We start from the raw sequence: 22,550 nt of genomic DNA on the forward strand, positions 1-22,550 counted from the left end.
TAACATTACTTCATGAAGTCATGTCAAGCATATATAGCTGAACTGATGTTGTGTTGAAATGCCAGGCTGGACGGCTTTGGGCTCACATGAGTTCAAAATGTTTTGGTAACACTACAATAAGGTCTCATTTGTTAATAGTTAAAGGGTTAGTTCACCCAAAAATTCGTTCCAAAACTCGTAAGACCTTCGTTCATCTTTGGAACACAAATTAAGATATAGCAACGAGAATACTTTTTGTGCACAAAAACAAAACAAAAATAATGACTTTATTCAACAATGTCTTCTCTACCCTGTCATTTTCCTCTGCTGTTTACGTTCAACACTTCCAGGTTCTACGTCAGAATGCCGGCTCAGTATTGGCCGCGTTGACTATTTTAACGATGTCTTTACTACTTTTCTGGACCTTGAATGACGGAAATTACATTGCTTTCTATGGGGGATTAACTCCCTCTGGTCGGCGATCACGCCAGCGATACCACCTCGGTTTTTTTCTTACCAGTGTGAAAGAGACTCAAAATACTCCGTCAATGTTGCACATACAATTAAGAGTTATACACCATTTTAATCTGTGGAATATCTTCTTTTATTTGTGTACACTCAGAGTAAAAACAAAATATTGTGCTTTTTGCAAAATAAAGAAAACTAACATGATGCTTAGTGAATACTAATCACAAAAACAATTAGACTTATGTCTAAAGAAACGTTGAAATGTCAGGTTTTAAATCGTGTAAGTCAAATCGAAAACAAAAATTCTGTGTTTATGTAATCTGTATGAAAAGAGACACGTCAGAAGTCCGTGATTCAGCTTATTATCCACTAATGCGGCCACGCCCACGAAGCGAGCGCTATTCAGACGCAAATTCTGAGGCAATACATGTATATATCATCTCAATCATGTATTTATTGTCTTGAAAAGTGTTTATCTGTATGTTAAAGACATGGTTAGAGACCTCTGGAAGACGGTTAGTTCCTGGAATGTCCTGTTCTTCTTTAGAGTAATTTGTGGACTAAAGGTGTACAGAGCGCCCTCCGGCTGCAAGTATGAATTGAAAACACAGTATCCAGCGTTCATAGTGATGACAATAAATATTGAATAAATATTACTCCTCTGTATAGAAAATCGACATAAACATATGAGAATCCATCAATATTTCTCCAAATGTGCATGCTTTTAAGCTAAAAGCTATATGAAATGCCATAGAGGTAACATGAACGTTCAGACGCTTTGCATCACAGAAATACATTATATTTTAAAGTATATAATAGAATACCATTATTTTAAATTGTAATAATATTTCACAGTATTGCTGTTTTTTCTGTATGTTTGATATACACCATGATGAGCTTGAGACATGATCACAGAGGGTTTTTTCACAGCCTACCTGACTGAAAGGCCTCATTATTATGCAGGTCATTAGAGGTCTTTATGCGACTCTTTTGTCTTCTCAGGTGTGAATTACCTCATTATTCATGATGATTCATGCCTCCACGCATACTGTGTTTCTTGACAAAACGTGTCTTACAAAAACTAAATCAATATATTGTTTTATATGAACAAGTAGGCAGGATAATTTTTACATAATTTTGAAGCAAAAACTCTAGTCTACAACCTCCAATACCCAGAAGTCTTGTGAACACAGATGTAATATATTTTTTTGGCTTTATTTCAGTGACTTAAGTTTTTTGTTTTTTCAATAACCACGCATAAACGTTATTCCTTCAAAAACACAAACATGTACATACATGTTCCTCACATATTATTGTAGCCTAGTTTGTGCTGAACACAGTGTAATGACACTTTTTCCATTAATATGTTTATGAACAACTGAAAAAAGCACAAATGTCAAGGCATGTCAAAACTTCTCCAGGGCCCCGAAAATCCTCAGACCCCAGAAGGTTAAAAAAAACTCTTGGATTTCATCAAAAATATCTTAATTTGTGTTCAGAAGATGAACGAAGGTCTTACGGGTTTGGAGCGACACAAGTAATAACAGAAATTTCATTTTTGGGTGAACTAACCCTTTAATGTATTAACTAACATGAACTAGCAATACATTTGTTACAGTACTTATTAATCTTTATTAATGTTAGTTAATAAAAAATACAGTCATTCATTGGTTGTTCATGTTCACAGTGTATTAACTAATATTAACAAACACAACTTTTGATGTTAATAATATATTAATAAATGTTGAAATGAACATTAAGATTAATAAATGTTGTAGAAGTATTGTTCATTCATGTTAACTAAAGCAGTTAACTGTTAACTAATGAAACTGTAAAGTGTTACCAATGTCTTTTTACTAAAAAGAGTAAAAGGCAAAAGAAATGATTAATAAAAACTGCAAGCAGTAAGAATAATTATTGTATCACAATTAAAGGACAAATGCAAGTAATGCAATCCTGTAAAACAAGAACTAAACCAACTAATGACTAAATTATTATTATTATGAAACGCCTACTCTTTGAAGATTCAGAAGCATTGTTCCACTGTCTATAAATACTGAAGATGTGTCAGTTAAACACCAGATATAATGAGCAATTTAAAGGTAAGCTTTTCTAATATCGGTCACTCAAATGTCACGTTTGTGCCTTACCATCTAAACTGTTTTTTTTAAACATTTTATTTGTTTAAATGCTTTCAGTGTTCATGTCTATTTCTTGTACAATATCAATGTTTATGTTTTAGTTTGAGGAAAATCAGTAACATATCCTTAAACAAATCAAGGATTACATGAATAGTTCTGACCTATCAAAAGTAAAACTTTTATGAAATAACTACTAATTTAGAGCATGGAATAATTGTTTTGTTGCCCACACAGAGAAAACGTTCGTCAAGCACTGAAAGCAGGAAAGACAAAATTAGGAAAACAACCGCATCTTCTGAGTTCACAAGTATGTTCAAGTTTCCTAACATCTAAGGAAAAAATATGGTTGTCTCTTATCATCTAAAATCTATTATTTCACAGTTAAGCTTTAATTAAATATTTTTCTTCTTTAAATGCTCTGTACATTTGTTTTCAGTGACATCATTCACCATTGCAGTGTCATCATGTGCATTATTCAGACAAGAGACAGGGGATAAAGGAGTTGCTTTTCCATTTGTCAAGGTAACAGAATTTCAGTGAAATATATTTTCCTCTATATATTAACATGCAGCTTATTCTCCCTTGTTAATCAATAATGCATTTACTTTTACCTGTAAACCCAGTTTAGAAACGAAAAGGTCGTTTGTAATTCACTAGTACTAATATTAAACATTTAAGCAAAGAGGAAGTTTTTTGTATCATGTGCATCTATTTTCACTGAGAATTCAGTACTGTAACTTGGTTATAACTAGCAAGAATCCCCAAAGATTAAGTCCACTAATTTGTTTAATTTGACATAGGTGTTAGTATTTAGTGTATTTTGATCACTCTGCACTAGGCTCTTACAATGGTGAATCAACGTTTGACTGAGCTGGACCAAGCCACTGAAGAGCAGTTTGAAATTGTGCTGATACCTTCTGATGGTCAGGACATTGATCACCTGACCAAGAACATTGAAAAATACGGTAAGAGTAGAGGAGTGATTTTCTATTTTGTATTATTATAATTCTAAAGAATGATCTTTCCCATACAATAAATGCATGCAGTGACTGTCAACTATAGAAACTATTCACATTAAAATATCGCAAAGCTACTTATAACACTTACTGTATAGTGAAGCACCAGTTGTATTGACTACCTGCCTGCTTTCATTACATGGAAAAGAACAGAGTTGACATTCTGCAAAACTTTTTTTGTTGTGGTCCAAAAAAAAAAAAAAAAAGTTGTATAGATTTGGAATGACATTGTGACATGGGAATGACGTTGTATGGATTTGGAAGTTGAGTAATGACTGAATGTTCATTTTTGTGAACTATCCCTTACTGTGCAGACCCTAAAACACCTAATTTCAATATAAATATAAATAAAATAAGATGTCTGTAATGTTATTCTACTAAACACAATGTTGTGATGCTGTCTGTGCAGGGCTGAAAAGTGACCGAGTCTGTATGATTACTGGTGAAAAACCCCTCCTTGATCTTCTTAATGAGATCGAGCCTGTTCTCTACCTGTCCACAAATCCACAGAATGTGAAAGAGGCCATCACTGCAGGTGAGGCATCAAGATTTTTTTTCTCCACTTATGTCACATCGCTGCAATATTAAAGAATTTCCTCAAAACAATGTCTTCACTTTTTGGACATTTTTTCAAGTACTTGTAATCAGTGTTGGGGAAAGTTAAGGTTAAGTTAAAAGCAATGAGTTACAGTACAGGTGTCAGTTAATAAATGGGAAAGCAAGTAAGTTGCATTACTTATTTGAAAAAGTATTTCAGATATTTTTTTGTAAATTTAAAAGCAATGCATAAAAAGTAATCTGATTATAATCTGATTAAGTAACTAGCATTACTTGTAATGCGTTACCCCCAACACTGATCGTGACCATGTATAAGACTGGCTTTTTCTGCATCTAAGCTAATTTTGGGGGGGAAATCTGTGGAATGAGGTGAGAAAGAGGGCTTTTGCCTGCATGTAGTACTTATAGTATAAAACACAACACAAGTGTTACTTCTATAACTTTTAAATGATGATGGCATTGTTTTTCAGGACATGGAGCAGCCACAATGTTCCAGGGAGATTACCACGAGCCCAGTGATGAAGTGTTACGTGTGGCCTTTGATGGTGATGGAGTCCTGTTTTCAGACGAGTCAGAGAGAGTCTACAAAGAGAAAGGGCTACAAAGTTTCTATGATAATGAACGTGATAATGAGGACGAACCTTTGATACAGGTAAGAATGTGGTCCATGTTAGTACTGCTGAATCTCAGATTGCTCAGTTAACCCTTGTTATATTTCACATTCACAACACGTCACACAGCCTTGTTATTTAAAAGAATATTTAAAGGAACTTTCTTCTGAAAGTTTGTTGACATTAGAATCATTTTAACTGTACACAATGTAAGTTGAGAGTTGAAATTGTGTGTGGAAATCAAAAACATGCTATACATACTGTAGATATTAGGTTGAAACATTTAGTTCTTTCATTCAACACACTACAATTTAATGTAATAATTAATTAACTCTCTCTAAAAAAAATGCTAATAATGTGTTTGTGTGGAATTATTTTCAGGGCCCACTAAGTAAGTTTTTTCAAGCATTGGTACATCTCCAGCAGAAATTCGGTCTGCAAAATTGTCCGATTCGTACCTACTTGGTAACATCACGTGGCACATCAAGTCCTGGATTAAGAGCCCTGAAGACTCTTCAGAGGGATAAGCTGGAGATAAATGAGGCATTCTTTCTGTGTGGTGCCCATAAAGGGCCTGTGCTAAAAGCAATCAAACCTCACATTTTCTTTGACGACCAGACTCCACACATTGACGGAGCCCTTCAAAATGGGGTTATTGGTGCTCATGTACCTTATGGTGTGAGAAATGAGTGAGAATTAAACCTGATTTGATTTGTAAAGGCATGACATGCACTGCCCTGCAGGTGGTGTAGCACAATACTTTCTTCTATAATGTATTTTATAAGGTCAGGACAGCTAAATTTGGTTTTAAGGTTTAAAGCGTAAAAGAAATTAAGGCAAAAGCTGATTTTAAGGTATTAAAGGTGAAATTAATCAAATCATTACCTAAATGACTATTTCTTTGTCTTGGGGCCATATGTATAAAGCTGCTCAGAGCAAATTCTAAGAATGATGAAATTTTAGTCTTATACCTAGTCCTAAGAATAAGTGTGATTAATAAAGGTTCCTATATGTGTTAACCCTCTAGTGTTGTTCAGTCCTTTTAGACAGGAAAAAAAAAAAAATAGAATTTTTAAAAATTACTACTTCATCGGAATGGTACAAAACTTAGTGACTTTAGTGGCAGTCGATATGTGACCACAAAAAAAAAAAAAAAAAAAAAAAATGTGGACTTGATTCGAAAAATCTAAATTGTTGTTAAAAAAAAAAAGAAAAAAAAAAAAAAAAAAAAGTAAAACTTGTGTTGATCGTGGTCAAACATATGTTGGTGTGACTATAACAAGTTTTTGCAAATGTGTGAAATAAAACCAATAATTTAGTCACAATGCAGTAAAAGAAAAACAAGTTGTTACAGTCTGGTGTTATAGATTTGGCTATTTCAGATCATTTTCTCATTTATGCAGTTAGGACAATCTTAAAATCCTCAAAAACTCATGCTCCTCACTCTGTACCAAAAATACCAACTTCAAAATTACCGCAATTTAATGCAGAATTTAGTGTTACTGATGGGAGCGATGAGATGTCTTAAGACATGAGAGCGATGAGATATCTTGAGAGATGTCTTGAAATGGAAAATCTAACGCAATTTCACACTAAACTTCAGAAAATACAGAATAAATATACCACTACCAGCAAGGTTCAACCTAGGCAGCGTAAACTACCATGGATAAATTCTGACATATTGCAACTCCTTAAACAGAAGGCCTCTCTCCTTAAAATATACAGGTTAAGTCGAACACCGGAGAGTAAAAATAATTTCATACAAATTAGAAATAAATGTACAGCTGAACTGCGTAACTGTTTCCAACAACAGATTACTTTATCCGTTACTAACCCAAAGACGTTATGGCAGACCCTTAAAGTCATCACCGGCGAAAATGAGAAGAAAAAGAATGTCAATATTCAAATTTCCCTACAGGGTACTCTTATCTCAGATTCAGAAAAGATTGCAAGTGCTTTTAATGATTATTTTGTATCATCTGTTAAAGAATTGGCAACCAATTTTACAACTTATTTCTTCTCACCTGTTCTCTCTCTAACACCTGATCAGTTCTCATTTTCTGAGATCTCGCAGAACGAGGTAATAAGAATATTGCGCACATTAAAAAATTCTCATGCCTGTGATATTTATGGTTTAAATACTTTATTTTTGAAGACTCATGCTGATAGCCTTATACCTCTTTTTCAGCATTTAATTAATCTTTGCATCAGGCTTTCGATCTTTCCTACTGATAGGAAAAGAGCACAAATCAATCCAATTTATAAATCTGATGATCCTACTCTTGTTTCAAATTATAGACCTATATCAATACTCTCAGCAATGTCGAAGCTGCTTGAAAAAACCTTGCACCAGTTAATTTCTTATCTAGAAATTAATAACTGGCTCAGCGACTGTCAACACGGTTTCCGCGCTAAGCGATCTACCATGTCGGCATTACTACTCTTTACTGAACAAATACGTAACGCTCTTAATAAAGGTCACATCACTGGAGCTGTTTTTATTGACTTTCGTAAAGCCTTCGACACAGTGAACCATCAGATCTTGCTTAACAAACTTTATTCATTTGATTTGTCTGCATCTGTGATAGAAATGCTTTATTCTTTTTTGACAAACAGGTCGCAAGCTGTTAAAATTAATCATGTAACATCTCAATCTTTAGTCTGTGATATGGGTGTTCCACAAGGCAGTATTCTTGGACCTTTACTTTTTCTTTTACACATTAATGATCTTCCTCAAGTGTGTAAATGCTCAGAATGCTTACTGTATGCTGATGATACTGTGATTTTTTTTTTTTTCTGACTCAAATCCTGATGTCATAAATTCTAAATTAACATTTGATCTTCAGTGTTTACATGATTGGTTAAAAAAGAACCACCTGACCATCAGTGTAAAAAAAACTGAATGTATGTACTTTCATTCAACTAGAAAAAGTCTTTCTTATGCTGATTCTATTACTTTTGCAAATCAATATCTTGTCACTACAAAGACTTATAAATATCTTGGTGTGTTACTTGATACACATCTTATTAACCGGGATCACATTTCTAATTTAACAAAAAAACTGAATCAGAAACTTGTTTAGCAATATTAGATCATATCTTTCTTTTTCTGTTTCTGAAACTTATCTACATGCAATTGTGTTTTCAACAATGTCTTATTGTCTTCAAATCTGGTCTCTTACCACTAAGGAAATTACTGAACCAATAGCACGATTATACAATCGAGCTCTTAAGATCCACAGTAATCTTCCAAAATGGACTCATCATTGCATTGCACTTAGACGTTCAAACGCTCTGACTTTTCAGCACTATATAAAATTGTCACGCTATTACATTTTATTTTCAAATTCAAAATGCCACTTCACCAACACTTGCTGCACTTCATCCGTCATACAAAATGAGACCAGTACGCCTCACTAGGTCAGTTTCACAGGCACTTATACCAGTCCCTCCATATAAAAACAACTATGGTCAGAAATCCTTTTTTTATACATACACCAAAGTTTGGAATGATATTCCACATCACATAAGAAAAATACCATCCATCACATGTTTCAAAAAGGCATACAAACTGTTTCTTCTAAACAGTTACACTTGTACTCATTGATCGTTTATTTATCGCCCTACTTCTGTTTGCACTGTTTGTATTGTTGTTTTTAGTTGTTTGTATTTGTTTAGCCTGTGCTAATGTTTTTTGACCTTGTGTTGTAAATTGTGTTTTATGTTTTATGTTCTGCAGAACAGGAACCTGCTGGAAACCAGTTTTTAAACTGAGTCAGGCCCATTTAAATTGTACCTTAATGTTACTTTTTAACCTTTCCTGTATAATAAATGAAATGAAATGAAAACAGATTAGACCCAAATTGTTTAAGCTCTGATAAAGAATTCCTTTTTACATTTTTATGATTTTGTAACAAAATGTCTTTCTCAATGTTCAGGTGTGACTATAGGCCTAGTAAAATTAATGGAAAAACTGACATTTCAAATCAACATTAAAAAAAAAAATAATAATAATTATCTAAACCTTGACAAAAAGTCTTTGAGAATGTCTAAATATATATCCAAAACCAGAACCTAATAAAAGTATGTTTTTATGTATAAAAACAATTCTAGAATTTACAAGCCTCTTTATATAGAGCTATAGAGAAATATAGTGGTTACACAATGGCATTACAGATGTTTTCCTTTTTTTTTACTTCCACAAGATGATACTAATCTGCCTTCAAAAAATGGATTTTAAAGGCCTTGTATCTATTTTAACATTAAATACAGCTTTAATTTAATAATTTTTTAGAAAAGTAGAAAAAAAAAATATCTTAGGGATGCACCGATACTGGTATTGGGCCCAAAACCAAGCTCATGTACTTGTACTCGTACTCGTAAAAATACCCCTGATACCAAAGACCGATACCTCACGCAGAGCTGGCGCTACCTATAGGCAGAGCAGGCAGTTGCCTAGGGCCTCGGGCATGGAGGAGGGGCCTCCATTACCGTAACACCCCCCTAGCAAAATACTAGGCTCTTTTTCCATTGGATATAGATGAATTCACAGTGACTCTTACCTGTAATTAAACCAACTATTGTCGTATCAAAGTGGGTCCTACCTTCTAAATACATAAAAACGTAAAGAAAATGCAACTTTTCTGCAACTTTTCTCCATTGTGTGGAGTATTCATGTAAATACAGTCAGTTATGGCTTTAGTGGATGTAAACAGGTGAAAAAAAGGATATGTGTCAGTATATTATATCCATCGATTCGCTCTTAAAATGACAGTAGCCTAATTAAATATTTGTCTGTCATTAGTGTTAGTAAAACGACAAAAGATGTTAAATAAATGTATTTATATAAATATCGTGAAATAAAATTTCTCATTTCATGGTCATATTGCCCACTTGTCCCGTATTCCACCAGGAGAAATCTGGTCACCCTAGGTTGTTTACATTGGTTCACAGTGTTATGTTATAAACATTTGTTCTGTAATATTTGTTTAGCACTTTTTGAAAGGCAGGTTAAAAAAGACTTGATCTTTATTGGACTGTGAAACTTGTGCTTTAAGTTTGTGACAAGCACATAAAAATTATTACTTTTTTCATCGGAGTAATAATAAAGAAGCTGTCCTACATTCATTAGTCTCACTGAGCTTGGTGTGCTTGGAAAACTGCCACATCACCAAAAAAAAAAATATTGGTATTCGGTCCTTAAAAAATGGCATTGGTGCATCCCTAATCATAATTATTGCATACATATTAATTAGCAACATAAAATTCTCTCAAAATACAAAATAAAAAAATAAAAAATATTATTGAACAAAAATATATTACATTGATTTTACTGAAAATAAAAAAAAGTTACATTTCAGGTGATAGATCACTTTTGACCAGGAACAACACAAGTGTTACTCCCAAATGAACAATACCAGAGGGTTAAGAATAGGTCTCAGCTCCTAAATTATTTAAGAGTGCTGGAGAGGTAACCTAACCTAGTTAGCAATAACAAGATGGCAGCAGAGAGGATGAGACCACTCATTTTTCAAAGAAGATATAATGCATTGGAGTAATAAGATTATATGGAGTTAATAAAACAATACAAGTAGATCGTCAAGGTATTCTTTTTGTAACACTTTATAATAATGTTCAGTTATAAGTCACTTATAAATTATTAGTTAATGATGAACTAATCATTTACAAAACATCATAAATGATTAAAAAGTGATATACTAACATTTTATAAATGTTTTATTAATTCAGCTATAAGTCATTTATAAATTATTAGTTAATGATGAACGAATCATTTACAAAACATGACTATACATTCATAAATGATTAATAAGTGGTATATGCTAACGATTTACAAATGTGTTTTGTAAAAGGTATTGGGCTGTTACATGTGTCTACCGAATTTCATACTTGTACATGAATTGTAGCGCGAAGGGTGCTTAATTGAAATTTTGTAGGTGGCGCTATCAAGCCATTTTGTCACACCTAATTCTGATACCCATATCAGACGTAAATTTTCACCACTTCTGACGCTTGTGCAAAATTTCATGAGTTTGAGCATGTTTAGGCCCTCAAAAATGTGATTCATTCCGGAGAATAATAATAATTGACCGAGCAATTACAATAGGGTCCTCACACCATTGGTGCTCGGGCCCTAATAACCCACAGCAGATCTATACAGGTGGAGCTGGGGAAGGTGAAGGGTTTTAGAGGAACTCTGAAGCACACTGCAAACTGCTATAGTGAATGTAACCAGCCATTTAAATGTGTGAGCAACAAGCTCATTGGCTGCAGATGTGACATGGACCAATCAGCTTGTGTCAGTAGTTAACGGTTTAATTATCATCAGCTTGCGTTAAGACCCATCAGCCTGCGCCATTTCATGACAGAACTATGTATTTGCCAAGGCAAAATTTCTAATTTTTCTAATAAATTTTTCTATAAGCTAATATTTAAATTTCATATCAGCTTTATTTCAAATAACAAACTATTGTTATTAGTTTTAGTAAAGAAACTGGTTACTGTATGTATACGACTAAAAAGAAATAATTTAAATTAAAATGTTCTTGTATAGTACAGTAGGTTTCACAATAAATATAGTTCAAATTTTTCACAGACCCCTAGAAACGCTCTTGTGGGGACTCCATTATTAAAAAACCCTGGCTTTAGACTTTTCGAAAGACTCGTACAGTACCCTTGCTTCATGTGTTTAAGCACACAAAGACTCTTTATCGCATGATCATACTAAGTAAATATTAAAACATTCCCTCCAAATGCCATCATCTGTGACAATCATGTTCCACCTTAATTACCCTGTGTTAATAAAAAACAAAATTCATTCTCAGCCTCATTCCTAAGTCAACTTGTAGAACAAGTTTTTTCTCTCTGCATCCACTACAAACCTTCATTTCTGTGGCCACCTGCCACCTGAACTGATGCTAAGACTCTGAGAAAAGTAATTTTGAAAAGAAAAACACTTTAACTGCACAATTAAAAGTGGAATACCACCTTTACACTATAATATATGTGTCTTTCAAAAACGGAATTTGAATATCCATCCGTTCATCCATCAAAAATGCCACCAGGGGTAGAGCCTGCCTTCTAAAAAAAAAAAAAAAAAAGAAGAAAAAAGTTTGCCCATTGATCATGGTAAAAATAATCTCTTCACCATGTCTTTTGTATAGTTCTATATAAACTATACAAAAGACGTGGTGAAGAATGTGCCTCGTTGTCACCACATTAAAGGATTTCCAACTTCAATGTGGAAAAATAAAGCACACCTCGTTTATTATACATTACAGTGGCATTGTTTGAATCACAAATTACATTAATAACATTAAACTGTTGCATAGTTCACCAAACAACACACTAATATACTGTACAATTTTCCAGATGTAAAATACTGTATAATATAGCATGTCACATATGCTGTTAATAGAATATTTGAAAGACCTTTAAAAGTTTAGGGATTTTTTTAACCAGTTTAGGGATAAATTTTCAGTTTAGGGATACAATATAGTTTTTTTTTTGTTTTTTTGTTTTTTAGGAAACTAAGGCCCAGACATTAAAGTAAAAAGATGTTTCAACCATCCCTTGTCTCCCCTAGGTATGCAAAATGAAAGTGATTCATTCATTAATAAGCATGCAAACAGTGTTATACAACATGAGTTTTAAAACTAGATCTCATTGTCAGCTGCCAGCAGATCAAACAAAGCACTCACAAGCATGAAATCTGATGCACTACTAGTACTTTCATACATTTCCATAGATTCCACAGCCCTCAAGCACAATTTGAAACATCAACTGCTGCTGTGGCAAAACAATTATCATCAAATAATTTTTCAAATTAAAACTTATGACCAGAATAAAATGCTCAGAAAAAAAGAATTTGATTTACATGTATGCATGTATCTAAATCAGCTTAAATCAAAATCAAGTTATACATTTTTAACATTACTTCATGAAGTCATGTCAAGCATATATAGCTGAACTGATGTTGTGTTGAAGTGCCAGGCTGGACAGCTTTAGGCTCACATGAGTTCAAAATGTTCTGGTAACAATTTACCATAAGGTCTCATACGACTAAAAAGAAATAATTTCAATTCAAATTTTCTTGTATAGTACAGTAGACTTCACAATGAATATTGCTCCACAGCAATTTTCCAGTGAACGTTAACAGCCTTCTCTCAAAATCTTCACAGACTCCCTAGAACGCTCCAAATACCATACTCTGTGACAATCAGGTTCCATCTTAATTATCCTCGGTTAATAAAAACAAAATTCATTCTCAGCCTCATTCCTAAGTCAACTTGTAGAGCAGCCCTTTTCTCTCTGCATCTACTACAAAACTTCATTTCTGTGGCCTTAGTCACAAGTTAAATAAACGGCAGCTGCTGGCTGCACCACAGAGGGTGTTATGTAGCGGGGAAACAGAATCAGGACTGATGACAGAAATCGGCCCCCATTTATGTGTAAGAGATTACCAGGTGTGTAAGTGTGTGGAAAAACACTTACAGTAAGTACACACTCAATATCAAAAGCCAAAGATGCAATGCAGTCTCTTTACATGTTCTGATGATATTAACTAGATGTGAGTTTACTGGCACTTTAAGTTCACTAACATCATATAATAACTCTCCAATATGCACATACATACGCACAGAAACTGGTACTTTTCTTTGACAAGAAAAGCACCAGCACTGGGGTCCAGCGTGACTGCTAAATGTTTTGGTTGGCCATCAAGAGCCTATAAAGTGCTCTGTTTATCTTTAGTATGATCAGACCAACCACTGCTAGTCTGCTAAAGTAGAAAAAGGCTCATATTTAGGGCTGCTACCAATTCATTTTTTTTTTTTTTTCTATTATTATCTTTTATTTTTTCTATTACTATCTTTTTTTCTATTGATTTTTTTTTTTATGTTTTTATTGAAATTAGTCAATTAATTTTCAATGTTCAATTTTTCTTCAGGAATATCTCCCAGCTAATGCTATAAATTATGCAGTGCGCTTAGCGCCACCACTTGAACTAATGCTGAGACTCTGAGAAAAGTCATTTTGATAAGTAAGAAGAACTAAACACTTAAACTGCACAATTAAAAGTGGATTGAAACTATAATGTATATCTTTCAAAAATGAAATTTGAATATCCATCCATCCATCCATCCATCCATCCATCAAAAAAGCCACTAGGGGAAGAGCCTGCCTTCTAAAAAAAAAAAAAAAAAAAGTTCACCCAATGATCATGGTAAAAATATTCATAATGACCATCAGGCATTTTTTTAAATCGGACATATCAATAATGCTTGTTTTACCACTAGGAACAATGTAAAAGATGTGCAGTACACAATATACATGTACAAACCAGTTTAAACAGACTAGTCTCACAAATTTTTCTCAGTATCAGCTGGCAACTTATGTAATGAAAACTATACAAAAGACATTGTGAAGAATGTGCCTCAGTGTCACCAAATTAAACACAAGGATTTCCACACTCAATGTGGAAAAATTAGGCACACCTCCTTTATTATACATTACAGTGGCATTGTTTGAATCACAAATTATATTACATTAAACAGTCACATGGTCTACCAAACAACACACCAATATTTTGTACAATTTTCCACATGTAAAATATAATAGTTTAGCATGTCACATATGCTGTTAATAGAAGATTTGAAAGACCCTTAAAAAAAAAATAAAAAAATAAAAATAGAGTAACAGAGTAACAGAGTTTCTGTTTCAGTTTAGGGATCAATTTTCAGTTTAGGGATACAATATAGTTAAAAAAAAAAAAAAAAAAAACTGAGGCCCAGACATAAGCAAAAAGATATTTCAACAATCCCTTGTCTCCCTTATATTTATACAGAATGAAAGTGATTTATTAATTACTAAGCATGCAAACAATCAGTGTTATACAACATGCCAGATTTACAAGTTTTAAAACTAGTTTTCATTATCAGCTGCCGGCAGATATAACAAGTTTTAAAACTAGATCTCATTATCAGCTGCCGGCAGATCTAAGAAAGCACTCACACAAATATGCAATCTGACGCACTACTAGTACTTTCATACACACCCATAGATATCTTTCAAACAATAAGGAGCAAAATCTATTAATGCCACCCTGGCATGTATTTACAGTTTTCTGCATACCATTCTATAGCCCTCAAGCACAGGTGTGAATTTAAAGCATCAACTGCTGTTGTGGCAAAACAATTATCAAATAATTTTTCAAATTAAAACTTTTGACCAGAAAAATTTTGGACATTCACATTCAGCATGCTCTGAAAAGAAGAATTTGATTTACATTTAGGCTATACATTCTAAAGCGGCTTAAAGAAAAATCAAGTTATACATTTTTAACATTACTTCATGAAGTCATGTCAAGCATATATAGCTGAACTGATGTTGTGTTGAAATGCCAGGCTGGACGGCTTTGGGCTCACATGAGTTCAAAATGTTTTGGTAACACTTTACATTAAGGTCTCATTTGTTAATATTAGTTAAAGGTAGTTAGCTAGTTAGTAGTTAGTTCACCCAAAAATTCGTTCCAAAACTCGTAAGACCTTCGTTCATCTTTGGAACACAAATTAAGATATAGCAACGAGAATACTTTTTGTGCGCAAAAACAAAACAAAAATAATGACTTTGTTCAACAATGTCTTCTCTACCCTGTCATTTTCCTCTGCTGTTTACGTTCAGCACTTCCAGGTTCTACGTCAGAATGCCGGCTCAGTATTGGCCGCGTTGACTATTTTAACAATGTCTTTACTACTTTTTTGGACCTTGAATGACGGAAATTACATTGCTTTCTATGGGGGATTAAAAAAACCTCTTGGATTTCATCAAAAATATCTTAATTTATGTTCAGAAGATGAACGAAGGTCTTACGGGTTTGGAGCGACACAAGTAATAACAGAAATTTCATTTTTGGGTGAACTAACCCTTTAATGTATTAACTAACATGAACTAGCAATACATTTGTTACAGTACTTATTAATCTTTATTAATGTTAGTTAATAAAAAATACAGTCATTCATTGGTTGTTCATGTTCACAGTGTATTAACTAATATTAACAAACACAACTTTTGATGTTAATAATATATTAATAAATGTTGAAATGAACATTAAGATTAATAAATGTTGTAGAAGTATTGTTCATTCATGTTAACTAAAGCAGTTAACTGTTAACTAATGAAACTGTAAAGTGTTATCAATGTCTTTTTACTAAAAAGAGTAAAAGACAAAAGAAATGATTAATAAAAACTGCAAGCAGTAAGAATAATTATTGTATCACAATTGAAGGACAAATGCAAGTAATGCAATCCTGTAAAACAAGAACTAAACCAACTAATGACTAAATTATTTTAATGAAACGCCTACTCTTTGGAGATTCAGAAGCATTGTTCCACTGTCTATAAATACTGAAGATGTGTCAGTTAAACACCAGATATAATGAGCAATTTAAAGGTAAGCTTTTCTAATATCGGTCACTCAAATGTCACGTTTGTGCCTTACCATCTAAACTGTTTTTTTAAACATTTTATTTGTTTAAATGCTTTCAGTGTTCATGTCTATTTCTTGTACAATATCAATGTTTATGTTTTAGTTTGAGGAAAATCAGTAACATATCCTTAAACAAATCAAGGATTACATGAATAGTTCTGACCTATCAAAAGTAAAACTTTTATGAAATAACTACTAATTTAGAGCATGGAATAATTGTTTTGTTGCCCACACAGAGAAAACGTTCGTCAAGCACTGAAAGCAGGAAAGACAAAATTAGGAAAACAACCGCATCTTCTGAGTTCACAAGTATGTTCAAGTTTCCTAACATCTAAGGAAAAAATATGGTTGTCTCTTATCATCTAAAATCTATTATTTCACAGTTAAGCTTTAATTAAATATTTTTCTTCTTTAAATGCTCTGTACATTTGTTTTCAGTGACATCATTCACCATTGCAGTGTCATCATGTGCATTATTCAGACAAGAGATAGGGGATATCTATTTTAAAGGAGCTGCTTTTCCATTTGTCAAGGTAACAGAATTTCAGTGAAATATATTTTCCTCTATATATTAACATGCAGCTTATTCTCCCTTGTTAATCAATAATGCATTTACTTTTACCTGTAAACCCAGTTTAGAAACGAAAAGGTCGTTTGTAATTCACTAATACTAATATTAAACATTTAAGCAAAGAGGAAGTTTTTCATATCATGTGCATCTATTTTCACTGAGAATTCAGTACTGTAACTTGGTTATAACTAGCAAGAATCCCAAAAGATTAAGTCCACTAATTTGTTTAATTTGACATAGGTGTTAGTATTTAGTGTATTTTGATCACTCTGCACTAGGCTCTTACAATGGTGAATCAACGTGTGACTGAGCTGGACCAAGCCACTGAAGAGCGGTTTAAAATTGTGCTGATACCTTCTGATGGTCAGGACATTGATCACCTGACCAAGAACATTAAAAAATACGGTAAGAGTAGAGGAGTGATTTTCTATTTTGTACTATTATAATTCTAAAGAATGCTCTTTCCCATACAATAAATGCATGCAGTGACTGTCAACTATAGAAACTATTCACATTAAAATATCACATAGCTACTTATAACACTTACTGTATAGTGAAGCACCAGTTGTATTGACTACCTGCCTGCTTTCATTACATGGAAAAGAACAGAGTTAACATTCTGCAAAACTTTTTTGTTGTGGTCCAAAAAAAAAAAAAGTTTGGATTTAGAATGACATTGTGACATGGGAATGACGTTGTATGGATTTGGAAGTTGAGTAAATGATGACAGAATGTTCTTTTTTGTGAACTATCCCTTACTGCAGAACCTAAAGCACCTAATTTCAATATAAACACAAACAAAATAAGATGTTGTGTTATTCTACTAAACACAATGTTGTGATGCTGTCTGTGCAGGGCTGAAAATTGACAGTCTCTGTGAAATCACTCGTAAAAAAACCCTCCTTTATCATCTTAATGAGATCAAGCCTGTTCTCTACCTGTCCACAAACCCACAGAATGTGAAAAAGGCCATCAGTGAAGGTGATGCATCAATTTTTTCTTCTCTCCATTTATGTCACATCGCTGCAATATTAAAGAATTTCCTCAAAACAATGTCTTCACTTTTCATGGCTATTTTTTCAAGTACTTGTAACCAGTGTTGGGGAAAGTTAAAAGTTAAAGTTAAGTTAAAAGTAATAAGTTACAGTACAGGTGTCAGTTAAGTGAGAAAGACGGCTTTTGCCTACATGTAGTACTTATAGTATAAAACACAACACAAGTGTTACTTCTATAACTTTTAAATGATGATGGCATTGTTTTTCAGGACATGGAGCAGCCACAATGTTCCAGAGAGAGTACCACGAGCCCAGTGATGAAGTGTTACGTGTGGCCTTTGATGGTGATGGAGTCCTGTTTTCAGACGAGTCAGAGAGAGTCTACAAAGAGAAAGGGCTACAAAGTTTCTATGATAATGAACGTGATAAGGAGGATGAACCTTTAATACAGGTAAGAATGTGCTCCATGTTAGTACTGCTGGATCTTAGATTGCTCAGTTAACCCTTGTTATATTTCACATTCACAACACGTCACACAGCCTTGTTATTTAAAAGAATATTTAAAGGAACTTCCTTCTGAAAGTTTGTTGACATTAGAATCATTTCAACTGTACACAATGTAAGTTGAGAGTTGAAATTGTGTGTGGAAATCAAAAACATGCTATACATACTGTAGATATTAGGTTGAAACATTTAGTTCTTTCATTCAACACACTACAATTTAATGTAATAATTAATTAACTCTCTCTAAAAAAAATGCTAATAATGTGTTTGTGTGGAATTATTTTCAGGGCCCACTAAGTAAGTTTTTTCGAGCATTGGTACATCTCCAGCAGAAATTCGGTCTGCAAAATTGTCCGATTCGTACCTACTTGGTAACATCACGTGGCACATCAAGTCCTGGATTAAGAGCCCTGAAGACTCTTCAGAGGGATAAGCTGGAGATAAATGAGGCATTCTTTCTGTGTGGTGCCCATAAAGGGCCTGTGCTGAAAGCAATCAAACCTCACATTTTCTTTGACGACCAGACTCCACACGTTGACGGAGCCCTTCAAAATGGGGTTATTGGTGCTCATGTACCTTATGGTGTGAGAAATGAGTGAGAATTAAACCTAATTTGATTTGTAAAGGCATGACATGCACTGCCCTGCAGGTGGTGTAGCACAATACTTTCTTCTATAATGTGATTTATAATGTCAGGACAGCTAAATTTGGTTTTAAGGTTTAAAGTGTAAAAGAAATTAAGGCAAAAGCTGATTTTAAGGTATTAATGGTGAAATTAATCAAATCATTACCTAAATGACTATTTCTTTGTCTTGGGGCCATATGTATAAAGCTGCTCAGAGCAAATTCTAAGAATGATGAAATTTTAGTCTTATACCTAGTCCTAAGAATAAGTGTGATTAATAAAGGTTCCTATATGTGTTAACCCTCTGGTGTTGTTCAGTCATTTTAGACAGGGAAAAAAAATATATTGAATTTTTAAAAATCACTACTTCATCGGAATGACTTTAGTGGCAGTCGATATGTGACCACAAAAAAAAAAAAAATGTGGACTTGATTCGAAAAATCTAAATGGTCATTAAAAAAAAAAAAAAAAATAGTCACTTGTGTTGATCGTGGTCAAAAATGACCGCCATAGGTAATTAATGGGAAATATGGAAAATACAAAAAAGAAAGCAATTTTAGGGGAGTGCAATCTACAAATCAGACACGATGTAGAAAAAAAAGCAGTGAAGAGGTGACACTCTAAAATATCAAAAGTGCAAAATAGACACACTCCACCCACACACCACACACCCCACCTCCAAACATATATCGGTGTGACTGTAACACAAGTTTTATGCAAATGTGTGAAATAAAATCAATAATTTAGCCACAATGCAGTAAAAAAAAAAAAAAAAAAAAACAGCAAGGAAGGGGTTACGGTCATCAAGAGTACAAAACAGACACACTCACAGACACACACAACACACTATTATACACAGATGAACTGGTGTGGCTGTAGCAATATGGCAAAATTGAGCCAAATTCGTTGTTGAACACTGTTGATATTTAAAAATCAACCCAAACAAACCCACCCCTCTCTTCATTGCTCTGCCTCCAAAACTCACTCCCCAATACTAACCACCCTGCTCCGAGGCAGTCTCAAACCCCAGTCCGTCCGCTGCTGGCATGCGAGGCGAATGCACTACCAATGACATTAAACACCTCATTCTCTAGCGGTCGTCAGTGTGCAGTAGTTTAACTGCAAAACTCTCAGTATCTGGCCACTGTTACACACGCAATGTGAGTGGATGTCTGTTTATCACAGCTGACACACAACAAAATGCTTCACAAAAAATAAAGCGCAGATGATGAACGAACGACAAGGAAGCACAAAAAATTAACGTACAGTACACAAGAGTAAATACAAACAAGAGTTTGTTGTTAATCGCCAACAGAACAGCAGCTCCAGACAATCAAAACCCAGTGTTACTCACATGATAAGGAATCAAAGCAGCCTCCGCGTCTGTTTTCAGGCCTTCCTGCTTAGCTCTCTCCAGCACTGGAAAGCTTTTCTAATATAAACGCGGGTCCTAAAGCGCTTGTCCAGTCATAAACCTTCATTGCAGTGATATTCTTTTGAGCTCTTTTGTATTGTGTCCCATCTCTCGTTCTTCAGTTTGTTTGTTTGTTTTTTTTCTTATTTTCAAATCTACCTCTTGCTCGTTCTCTCTCCTCGACCGTCATATGCCCCCTAATGCTGACTGGCTACACGTTTGTTGTTGGTATCGGCCCGACTAACTTCCAAACAGTGTATTTGAAATAATACTAAGTCCACCTTTAAGATTAGACTGACCAAATATGACCTTGATCTGATTAAAGCTCTAGGAGGAGTTCGTTAAAATACAACGTCTGGAAATGGCAAAAACTCAAAATTCAAAATATCTCACTTCCTGTTGGGTTTTCAGATTTTGCACCCAGGGACTTTTTTGTAGGTATTGAGCTGTTACATCTGTCTACCGAATTTCATACTTGTACATGTACGTGTAACGTAGCACAAAGAGCCACACCTAATTTGAAAACCCTTATCAGATCTAAATTTTCACCACTTCTGATGCATGTGCAAAGTTTCATGAGTTTGAGCACATTCAGGCCCTCAAAAATGCAATTCATTTCGGAGAAGAAGAATTGACTGAGCAATGAGCAATTACAATATGGTTATTTGTGATAATTTGTGATAATTTTGCACAATGCATAGCACATTTTTAAACCAATTTAAATATTAAAATAAATGTCCTAACTAAATAATGTATTACAGTTAAATTAAATAATTGGTGTCATGCTGCTGTGACTACCCTTCCATTTTTGGATTGACATCATTGTAGTCCTCAGTTCACAACACTTAATGCCTGGCTCACACTACAGGAGTTTTAGGCCGATTTATGCCCGATTTTCCCCTCCCGAAAATCTGAGAAAAAAGTCTTAGACTTTGATGAAAGTTGCTTTTAGTTAAATAGTTCCTACAAGTTCTACTCTTTACTAAGAATTTTTTTGATACTTAAGTCATTATTAAGAGCATTGTTGAGAAGTTTTATACATATGATGCCAGGTCTTGATATTATTAAACAGAGAACATGAAGACACACCAAATTGTATCTGCATGTCTCTTTTTTTACCAAATCCCAAATTTTACCAAATAACACATCAGAGTCAAACCAATGCCATGCAATGCCACCAATAAAACCTATCGCTAGGTTAGATGTGTAGATGCCCTCAAGTACAACGATGAGGAAAAAAATACTTTCTAATACTTCCACACTATTTACAAAAAAAATCACAATTCATAATAAAAATAATATTAATACTTCCAGATTTAACCAGATAACACCTGCCTGTGCTCAAGGTGAGACTGCAGGCAATTGTCACAAGGATTTCTCAGTAAATAAGTAAAAAAAAAAAAAAAAAAATACAATTATGCTTACTATTTTATTAGTGTTTTTTTAAAGGTTTCAAACATCTACTTCATTACCATTATTGTCCTCCAAAATGAAACTAAACACTACCATATGCTAGGGGAGTAACAACTATATCAATAATATAACAATCACAATATATGGCAACAATATATCTTATCACAATATATGGCAATACAAAAATGCAACATATGTATCGTGGATAGTGACAATATGTATTGTTCATAGTTCACCCAAAATGAAAATTACTGTGTGAAAAAAAACACAAGTTTACAGTGTTTTAGTGTCAGTACTACATTAAACTACTATATAACGTTGAATATAATGTATAATAATGCAATGGAGGAATATTTGTGGGTCCTGATAATGCCAAATGTCTTATGTTACCCGTAAAAAGTGACCTACATTATTTTAAATATATCTAGTCAGTGACAGAGTGCAAGCATATCTGTCTAAATAATGAGGGTATTGTTACACCCCTACCATGCCATTTGAGAAAAGCATTTTAACAAACACAATAAAACCACAGTGGAATGAATTCAGATAAGTGTCAGCTATGTAATGATGGTATATTTTATCCTAAGCATGTAACTTAAACTGAACGTTGTTCTCAGGATAATGTTCTCGGGTATTTTTTTACCAAGAAGTTTCATTTTATTGGGGCAAATATAATGGATGAAAATAAGATCTTAATTGCATCATATTTGTTCACTACGATTATATATACATTATCTCTATGCTATTATAGC

General features: G+C 33.7%; 1 protein-coding gene across 1 annotated transcript; it reads left to right on the forward strand.

The window, feature by feature from the left end:
• The first annotated feature begins 2,842 nt into the window (after positions 1-2,842).
• LOC127525523 (cytosolic 5'-nucleotidase 1A-like) lies at positions 2,843-19,271 on the forward strand. The gene is made up of 6 exons (XM_051918134.1): positions 2,843-2,895; positions 3,025-3,110; positions 3,427-3,553; positions 4,014-4,139; positions 18,112-18,293; positions 18,634-19,271. Coding segments are annotated over exons 1-6 (834 nt in total). The 5' UTR covers positions 2,843-2,894; the 3' UTR covers positions 18,946-19,271.
• Positions 19,272-22,550: the final 3,279 nt, after the last annotated feature.

Source organism: Ctenopharyngodon idella, chromosome 13 (genome assembly GCF_019924925.1).
Source record: "Ctenopharyngodon idella isolate HZGC_01 chromosome 13, HZGC01, whole genome shotgun sequence".
NCBI lineage: Eukaryota > Metazoa > Chordata > Actinopteri > Cypriniformes > Xenocyprididae > Ctenopharyngodon > Ctenopharyngodon idella.

Excerpts from the sequence above, each read along its gene's own strand:
- LOC127525523 (XM_051918134.1), top strand. Across the intron at positions 3,554-4,013 it reads CAAGAACATTGAAAAATACG|GGCTGAAAAGTGACCGAGTC; the intron begins GTAAGAGTAGAG and ends CTGTCTGTGCAG. Across the intron at positions 18,294-18,633 it reads AGGATGAACCTTTAATACAG|GGCCCACTAAGTAAGTTTTT; the intron begins GTAAGAATGTGC and ends AATTATTTTCAG.